The 10,428-nt window shown below is 39.7% G+C and overlaps 1 protein-coding gene across 1 annotated transcript in view; it reads left to right on the top strand.

Moving 5' to 3' along the window:
* The window catches only part of nsmfa (NMDA receptor synaptonuclear signaling and neuronal migration factor a), a 41,624-nt gene extending 31,196 nt beyond the window's left edge, over nt 1–10,428 (top strand). The window contains 5 exon segments of the mRNA XM_087173233.1: nt 920–990; nt 1,222–1,301; nt 2,152–2,254; nt 5,853–5,928; nt 7,064–10,428. Of these exon segments, the coding sequence (XP_087029359.1) occupies nt 920–990; nt 1,222–1,301; nt 2,152–2,254; nt 5,853–5,928; nt 7,064–7,161 (428 nt within the window). The 3' untranslated portion in view covers nt 7,162–10,428.

A 10,428-nucleotide genomic window follows, 5' to 3' on the forward strand; every position in this document is an offset into this window, starting at 1 on the left:
TTTATAAATACCTTTACTATTTCCTTTTCTTCAATAAAAACAACAAGTGATTAACATACAATAGTTAGACTACTGAATAAAATAGGTAAAGAATATGCTATTAAAATATAAATATGGCTATATTAATGGAAGACATGAAAATGGCAATGGGAGTTGTCATGAAGAAAACATAAAGAAAACAAAGTTGAACTAGTAATAAGTAATAATCGACACATTGTTTAATATTAAAAATTAGAGAGTATATTAGAGCATTAAAAGATGATACCATCTCCCCCCTCGGAAAAGAAAATCTGTCACCTCTAGTCATGACGCTGAACTGTGAAGCAGTTTGCCTGAGGAGTGGAGTCTGAACTCTGACTCGTACTGTGGGAGTTAAAGGTCAGGAAGACAGCTTGAGGCTAAATCTTACCTGCAAATCTCAAATCTCCAACAACAGAGCTGGCTTATATGGTCTGTTCATTTATAACCAGTTAAAATCCTGCTTAATTACTTAAGTTTTGTTTTTAACTTTTGATAATTCTGAAAATGATCCTCTGTTGTTCATAACAAACTCTGCATGGCATAAAGTTCACACAGAGTAATTGAAAATAAAGGCCAATGAATAATTTACACATAGATGTCAGCTTTCCATTTTACTGCCTTTCAATGACTTGTTTTAGTTTGCTGTGACATTTCCTCCTGCCTCAAGTTCACAGTTGAATTTAATTTAAACTACATCTTCTGTTAGTGTCTCTGTTGTCTACTACTACACCTCTACTTGAACTCACCCTCCAGAGATGAGATTTACTTTTTGTTCACGGTTCACATTTATGTCTCCGTCTCTCTGTACATTGTTCTACTTGTTCTTTCCATATTCCTCTCTCACTTCATTTTTGGTCCCTGTCGTTCACATCAATCCAAAACTTTCTCTCTCACACAGAGGAAATAGAGAAGAAGCTCACAGCTTACAGGAGAGGAAGCAAGTTCTGGAGGATGCTCATCTTTTGTCAGGTGAGGAACAAGGAGACGAGGGAAAAAAATAATGGTGTAGTCCTTGTAGAATAGGGTTTATTTGGGATGGGGTTATATGTTCGTTCATACACTGTATATAGGAATTTGGTGAATAACTTGCTAGACTGCAGTAAATATCTTCCTTTGGGATCTAAGCTCCTAAAATCTTTATTAGGAGGAGGCAAATAAGCAGTTGTGATAATGTGTTTTACTCTTGTGTGCGTTTCTTAGGGAGGCCCCGGTCATCTGTATTTACTGAAGAATAAAGTGGCAACCTTCGCTAAGGTAGAAAAGGAAGAAGACATGAGCCAGTGAGTCACCGCTGGAGCCCTCACTTGAGACCTGACCGCAGTGTCAAATATCATGACAACACACAATTTCCATGTCTTATAACACACAGTAATGTTACTTTACAAGACACAGAAAACATGAGTGGGGACAAGCAGCATTTCATTATTGAGATACCTTAGCTAGATTTTCACGGAGCCTTTTATTTCATCAATAATCAGAATAAGGGCTGAACCAAATAAAAGTTTAACACCTCTATCAGAATAAACTGGCTCTTCATTTTGTTTCAAACTGGAAGGTTAAACCTCTTCATTATGTGTTCAAAGGATCACAGGTCCTGAAACAGATTTGTCATCGAAATGCTCTTTGCTATATTTTCAGACTATTAATACTTTTTCAGTGGAAGCTCTCCCAATTGGTTAAATCAGACTTTCCACTGGGACCGTGCAACAGCGCTCCCCCTTCATTTGTTTTTCAGTTATGAACACAATCTACTACTTTGGAGTGATGCATCTCTCCCAGGGGGACCATCTTTGAATGTGTGATGTTTACTTGTTTCAGCAATATAAACACAAGGTTCACAATCTGTTCCATAATTCACCTCGCACGATATTCTGTTAAAACAGTTGCTTCAGTGCAAAAGCACAGCAGTACGCCAATAAAAAGTGACATGTGCTTGACGCCGAATATTTTAAAAAGTCATGCTTGGAGTTTGTGTTTTGGATATGCGTTTTTTCTGAGTGCTTGCTGTGGTGCATGTGAAGAGGAAGGGGTCATTTTATCTTTGCTCTTTTGTATTTAATTTCATGGGAACTGTCAATCAAAGAAAAGAGTTGGCCCATCCATCTAACTGCAGCCTTTGTCTTTGTCCAGATTCTGGAGGAGGCTCAGTCGCTTCATGAGCAAAGTCAACCCAGAACCCAACCTCATCCACATAATGGGATGTTATGTCCTGGGCAACCCCAATGGAGAAAAGGTATACAGACACTAATGCACAACACATACCGTACACTCACAGTAAATGCACAGAAAACCTTTACTCGCCATTTCCCATATTAAAATAGCAGGTTTTCACCAAACAGGACTGAAAAACATTAAAGTTCATTTGAGCACCACTTTAATCTAAAGCCATATTACATATTAAACATTTTACATTTTAAGGACCCAGTCAAACCCGCATTTGAAACGCCTACATTTCTTGGCAAAGTACTGATTGACTGGGGAGGTCCACCTGGGTATTTAACCTCTGTGGGGTCATTATCAAGGCCATTTATGTCACTCGTTACTTAGCGCTCCTCACTGTTGTAATGAGTCAGTCAGCTGAGGCCAAGTGTCAATGGTTGTTAAATCTCTTGCGAAGGGATGGAAGGACAGGATTGTAGGTGGGGGATAAGTGGTGTTGTAGACCTCTTCCTCTGTTGAGGGATGGTTGCTCTACTTTAACGCAGATAGCCTCCTTCAGTCCTCACTGCCTTGGACTGCATAATGTGCAGTACATCTGCTCAGTGCGGTGCTGAGTATATCAACGCGGGTGAAATTCCTATGGCACGTATAGTGTCACAGCAGTACACTGTGACTGAGTGTATGACAAAGTATAACGCAACCTTAATCATAATAACTTGTTCAAAATCTAGGCTTTATGTGCCAATCAAACTGATTTAATAACTAAGGATGCCCAAAATTTATAGAGTTTTGGTCCCCTGTCTTTTATCATTACACTTCTTCATGCTCTTGCCTGCCCAGTTTTGTCTCTGCCTCTCTTTGTCCTTATTTCCCTGTTTGCTGCTCTCTGCTGTCATATTTATGCTCACTGTGTCTGTTTCTATCACTGTTTGTCTGATAATCAGCACATCATCCTCCAGCTTCTCTCTGTTTCTCCCACTTTCTCTTTCTGCACCTGTGTGACTATCATCTCACTCTGAGTAATATTGATGGATAAAGCTGAGTGACGCTGCACCTCTCTCTAACTGACATGAACAAATAATAAAAAAAAAACCCCACAAGACAAAAAATTATTTTTTTTTATTTTTTTTAAATCACACACACACAAACAAGCTGGCAGATACACATGCACACAAAGATAAAACGCCATAGCCAGCAGTGTTTGTGTGACCCAACTGTCTGTTCCAGTCATGTCTGCCAAAATGCTTTGTTATATAAAGTGGATCTCTCCGGGGCTGATGGACAGTCTGGCAGTCTGGAAAACAGACTGCACATCGGTGATATCTCCACCCCAACAGAAAAACACAAATGCAATTGTTTCAAGAGAGCATGGATCCAAAACAATCACATGGGTGTGTCTCTTTTTTTTTTCAAGGGTTTGGCCCAAGAGTGATATTTTCACACTTGTCAACTACCGTATTTATTAAAGCACAGTTAGAAAATACAATTCATGAATTTCACTTGTAACTCTGCAGAAGCCACACATTCACTTTTTTAGGATGTACCTGAGGTGACCTTGTTGTTGTGCTTTTCATTCTGGTCGGCTACAAACTTGTTCTCCGCTGGTAACTACAATAAATGGCCAAAAATATCTCATTTAACTTCTTTAACGTGATGTATAACCACCAAATCCACCAAACAAATGCACGACAGCACTCATCGCTCACATCTTGCCTCTGTTAAGCAGATTCCCCATCCAATCCATTTTTAAACAGCTCAAATGCTGCCAAACGCTGCACTCCAGACAGCACAAAACAGACGGGACATGTTGAGCTAAATCTTCCTAAACACACATTTGAAAGCAGGCCACAACTTCATACATACACACACACACACTGACTGATGTATGTTCATATACTGCATACAAATATGTGCAGTTGTGCTTGGGGGCGCTTAAATCCTAATATAATGTGATAAAGTGTAGATTTAAGCTCATAAATATTGACATGAGCCTGTAGCGATGCTAGAGTGGGTTGACTTCATCAGAGAGGTAAATTAAACCACCCCCTCTCTGTTTGAAAAGTAAAATCATAATGCATGATTAATAAAAATCATTCAGCAAATATCAAAGGGATCTCATTTGTTAAGCACAACAAAAGCTGATTTTGTAATGTTAATTCTCTCTGTAATATTGTCTTGTTCGGAGCCATTTTCATTGTAATCCATGCACCATGCTGTCATCACATTTAATACTGCATTTAGTGTGTTTTGGATTTCAGAGGAGTTCGGTTTACATGAAAGTGAATGTGATAGAAACAGTATGTGTTAAGGTAAAATGAACTGGCTGATAAAAGAGAAAAAATGTCGGTGCTGCTTTGAGATTACTGGAAAGCACCATTAAAATTGCCACGTGAAATGTACATTTTGTAGCACTGTTTTGAGACACAGTTCGGCGGCTGGAGGAATGGAAACAAAAGCTGGGGATTGAGAACAGCAGGTGAGCAGGCCAGAGAGGCAGTGTGACCCAGTTGTCAGAAATTTCCTAGCGCGTTTTGGTTTTGTCAGCACAAAATATGAATCAGTCTTGGCAATAACAGCCACTAAGAGCTTGTAAGAAGCCACCCAGGACAGAAAGAAATTTACCCAACATGCAACACATTACTTGAGATTTGTTATTTGCCTGCAGCTCTCTCTGCACTACAGACGAGCCATGCTGCCTGCATCTCCCAAACCTCCACATCTGGCAACTAGCCATCTTCTTTCATCTTTTTCAAAGGACTGCGAACACAAGGAATGAAAGCTGCTTTTTTCTTTACCACCTCCATTTGAACAACATAAAGTGAAAAACAAAGGTGGATTTGGCCTTTGATTTCTCTGACAGGGAGGTATCGAGATCCCTCATGATTAAATCCAAGCAAGAAATCAGTGAGCTTCGATCTTAATGTGCATGACAATGCGTCAGTAGCAATAAACTGCAGAAGAGACAACTGAAAAAAGATTGTTGCATATTGTTGCAATTTTCTTTCTTTCGTCTGGGTTAGTTTAAAAAATGTACATCACAAGCTCCTGGAGCTGAAAGTGATGTTTTCAAATAGCTCAAAAACCCCAAACTATCCTATCTACAATGTAATAAAGCTGAAAAAAATAAAATAAATAAACAAATTCTATCATTTTAGAAGTGGGAACCTACACGAGACGTTTTTATTTGATGAATTTTTTTAACTGACCAATTATTTTAGCACTAAATGTGAATTTCGGTCTTGGTGTTGGGACTACAAATGCAAAATTCCAGCTAGCATCTCAACTTCTTCCATTTTACAGATCAGATAATCGTTTGATTTTAATCTTCTTTCCTGTAATTTCCTGAACATGAGACTCTTTAATGCGGGACATCTTCCTCTGCTTTTGACGAGCCATGTTGCTGAAAATACAGAGAAGTCATATGAAGCCAATCAGGAAAACCGAGCACCTTTGCACCTCTCCTCTCATTTCCTGTCCTCTTTGTTACCTGCACAGGAAGAATGAGCACATGTCGCTTTGGCTGTAATGAGCTGGATTCATTGTCTTTCTTGTACGTCTCTGTGTTTGTGTATGTGTGCGTGTTGTGTCTGAAGATGCGGGCTCCCCTGCTGCGAGCGTATCCAAGTGCAGTAGGATTAATTGGTGTTTGCTTTCTTATCTCGGCCAAACAGCTGTTCCAGAAACTGAAGAATCTGATGAGGCCTTATTCTGTCGAGTTCGAGTCACCGCTGGAGCTGTCTGCACAGGGTGGGTCTGAGAAAACACACTCAAATATGCAGACCACAAGGACACATACACTAAATTTGAAATGACGCAAGCAAATACCATATGTCCAGCATGAACACCTGCAGGAGGAATTTTAACCAAACAGCTGTTCCCTTATTGAGAAATCAAATTTATTTCAACAATGTGTCAATTTAAAGTTTGTCCTTATTTCAAATATGTTCATACTGTTCTTCACTCACTTGCTCTCCCTCCTCCTTATCCGTCTTATTTGGGTGCTGCGTCGATATGGTATTTCATATTTCGGTATGAATTTTTTTTTTTTTTTTTTTAATTTAATGCAATTGATCCAAGTCATATAGACTTCACACTATGTGTGCAACAGCCATCACAAAGGAGAAAGTAGTCTTTTTACTTTCCACTTTTTTTTTTAGACCCACTCTTCCCATCCCTAGCTGCAGGGAGGAGTAGGGACAAACAGTCTGTTCTCTTCTACACAATAGTCAATATAACAAAAGACTACTCTTGGTCCAGGAAGACCTCAAACCTCTTGTCTGTTACATCCAGATCCAAACTTCCTCTTCTTTAGCCTCTTCCCTTTTATCAAAAGTTCACCACAGAGACATGTTCTCCCTTCCCTCTTGTACTCTTCATACATCACCTGCTAACTGTCCATTAAGAAGGCACCAACATCTGCACTCCTGAGGATTTACAAATTAACCATGATATAGATGGCAGCAACAAAGAGAAAATCAATTTGCACAGGTAAAAACAAATCACACCAAAGGTTTGTCCCTACCTTTGCTAGACAAGAGCACTTGTTCATTGGGAAAGATCATGGCTGCGGTTAAAAACATTAATTGCAGGTCTGTGACGAGACCCTAGCTCTGATCACTCACACGAATGTCAACCCACAAAGCTAGTTAGTTGGATTTAAAAATTTACACACACGTGCACACAAACACACACACATCTTTCTGTTAGCATCTGATGCTAATCAGAAAACCTCATACTACTGTTTTCGTATTATGTGTGGCAGCGTGTTCTTCTTTGCTGGTATAGTAATGGAATCAGATTGTTCTGCATTGTTTACTTGATAAAGTGATTCTGCTTCCTAAATGCGTAATTCAAACTTTTCCTGTCTCATTTACCAATCAAGGCAAAGAGATGATTGAGATGTACTTCGACTTCCGCCTCTACCGACTTTGGAAGACGCGCCAGCACTCCAAACTGTTGGACTATGAGGATTTTTTGTGACGAAGACACCAGGATAGTGGGTGCAGCGGAGCCCTCCAGTGCCACGAGGAACCTGTTAAAACTGATCCAATGACTGAACATTGCTCAACTGTAGTGCTCGACCCAACAGCTCAATATTAAACAGTCATACCTGCTTTCATCCTGGAGAGGGCTGGGAGAGGATGGAGAGGGATGGCAGGCCGAGGAGGCTGAAGACAAACTAAATCATTCTGCTCTGTTCTTCCTCGTTTCAAGAGTAACTTTCAAAGACTAACAAAAAGGGCCGAAACAATACAAATAAAAGAAAAAAATGAGGAAAAAGCAGAGACAACTGGACTATCTCTGCATCTTGAGTTTGAAAGCAAAAAGGGAGCATCAAAAATTCCAACATGTACAAAAAAGAAATATCATTTTAGTCACTTCTGTTGCAAGGACATAAAATCTTTGAGGCTGAAGTGCTTCAGAAAAATCGCTGAAAGTCATTCTGTCATAATATGGTTCTGTGTTTTGACTGGACCTCTTAGATAATCTCAGATCCCGGACACACACATATACATAAATAATCCATATACTGATGTGTGTATATATCACATGAATATATTAGCATAGCTTTAGTCATGCAAATAATACTCTATATGAGAATAATGATGCATCATTTATTTTTGATGTGCATTGTTGTGCAGTTTCATATGGAAATACTTTGGAATAACTCAGGTTTTAGCCATGAAGTAATTAATCTGTTTGTCTATTCTATCAAGATATTGTAATCTCCGTCGCCATCGCTTGGAATGAATGTATTATCTCCTTAGAAATGCATCTTCTGTTTGAGGAATTGAGCTTTATGTTTTGGTAAAAAAAAGAAAAGAAAAAAAAAAAGTACAATGTGCTGATTTTGTGTGAGTGTGTGTGTGTGTGTGTGTGTGTGTGTGTGTGTGTGTGTGTGTGTGTGTTTTCCATGTAAAAAGGAAAAGAAAAAAAAACATGCAGATGTGTTGTGTATTTTCTCTATCTGCTCCTCCTTTGAAGCAAAAAGAATGATCACCTTCATCCCCACAATTATCTTTTTATCACATACACATGGACAGTCTAGTATGATTCATGATGTCAAGAGGGATGTAACAGCCATCCAAGTGCACCTACCCCTGTAGTGTAGGAGTTGCCCTGTTGATCCCCTTTGCTCTTTTGCAGAGGGTTCAGGCCACTTAGCCGGCCCCTGTCAATAGAGCCGGCTGCTCTCACTCCTGCCAAACACTCTTGGCTTCTCTTAATGGCAGCCAAACGAGCTTCTGCCACCTCTTACTTCACTGGGCTGTGATCCAGTCGGAGGACCGGAGCTCTCTGAATTAAACAGATCTGCCAGAAGTTTAAGCTGTTAACAGCCATCTGCTGCTCCTGCCAGGTGTCAGCTAGTTAAAAGGCCAGAAATATGTACTGAGTGTGTGTCTGTGTCTGAGACGATCGCACTGGCCGAGTGACCTGAGCTTTCACAGACAGATTAAGAAATTGTCACATGTGGAGAGCAGCAGCTGAGCTGGACACCAATCTGAAACAAATTGCAAGTGCTCACACACAGAGACACACACAAATAAAACAACAGGGCTGGGACAAAAAGGCATTTTAACAAATCATGACAAAATTTACATTTAACATCAACAATGTTATAATTTTAAAAACAGCGTTCGAGCTGTCAAATGCTTCCCTGTTTTTCAGATGCAAGACAGGTGCACATCTACTAAGTGAAGTGTGTGCTCTGCTAGAGTCAAATTAACATATAAAATGGCATAGAGGCACTCAAAGGACAGAAAGTCTGCTGTTTAAACTTGGTCCAAATGGCCAGTGTCCAAAGTGGAGTGAAAAGGCTGCTGTTATAAAAGAGGAGCAGGACGTGATGTGTGAAACAGCACACACTTACGGACAGTCTCCTCTGGAAGGCATTCATGGTGTCGCGCTTGGTTGTAGACAGCCTGTTAAACGATCTTCATCCGAAGCATACTGAGGACGTTAAGCTGACACATTTCAGCCAAATGAAGGCTTGTTTATCTCAACCTAAGAAATAAAATGGTAAACTGAGGCCAGAGTATTGAGATTTCTTTTTTGTGCCAGTATTCTACTTTTTGTGTGCCTGTAGTTTTTGTTAGTGCTAGAGGGAGCAACTAATGTAAGAGCATTTACTTGATGAAATGAATATAAACAGTACCATCTTTACAAATGATCTTAAAAATTGCTTGTGTTATCTGAAAGTGTTAACATCGTGTTTGTTGTCCTGCTTCTCCTCCTTAAAATGCTGTCACATTTCAGGCAAGGTAGAGAGTAGCAATGCAAGAAGACATAGCTCAGTCCCACCACAGCTCACGGCTCAGATAGTCACAGCGGTGCGCATCAACTGAAACAGTGCGTCCCCAAATTACAACAGCTCCTGAATGTCATACAGAATCGCTATTATTACTAACCAATTACTGTTTGCATAAGTGGTCGGCACTGAGAAAGTTTATAGTTTTTTTTTGTTTTTTTTTAACAGATTTCACTCGAGATGGTTGAGTGGTCCCAGCCCTAGCATGTTCACAGACAAACATATTCAAACACACAGTAAAAAGTATTCTCTAGCTGTGTAAGGTAAATACTTTTCCATTCGTCACTGTTTGTGTGGATGTGTTAATATTTGGAGCATTAAGTGCAGAATTCTTTTTGTGTTAGAGTCAACCAATCTCACTGGAGTGTTCTCCATTTCTCTACAAGCAGGACTCTGCTTTTTATTTGCTTGTGCCCTCTCTCTGACATTGCAGTGCTGGCCTACGGTTTGTCTGGCACAGACAAGTGCTCTCTCAGCCTGGGTCACGCATTACATGTTTTCACTACAGATTTCAAATTCAACTGTTACACAACTCTTCATGTCATTGAGCCATTTTAATTCCAGCAGAAGCATTAAGCTGCCAAATTCTCAAAGATGTTGCCCTTAACAGCTGCTGGGTTTAATGGAATTTTTTTTTTTCTGGCATAATTTTCATATCAGAGAAATGGACGCTGGTCAGTTTGAGGCAAAGTTGTGATTGGATGGATTCTGCCAATTCAGGAAGTTCCTCTTTAGAAAGGTAACCGTACATCTTGTGCCACAGAAAACATAGAAGAAAATCTCATATGCAGTCTATACAGAAATTACTGGTAATCAATGTTTTTTTTTAACTTATTGGGCTGAACTGAACATGATGTGAAGAGCACTCTGACTCAGGAGTTTGAGAGAGCTTTCTTGTTTTCCTCCTCACCGGAAATCTAATTAAAGATGCAAACATG

This window comes from Seriola lalandi, unplaced genomic scaffold (assembly GCF_002814215.2).
Source record: "Seriola lalandi dorsalis isolate HSWRI2012SDOR001 ecotype SW California unplaced genomic scaffold, Sedor1 jcf7180002054133, whole genome shotgun sequence".
Taxonomy (NCBI): domain Eukaryota; kingdom Metazoa; phylum Chordata; class Actinopteri; order Carangiformes; family Carangidae; genus Seriola; species Seriola lalandi.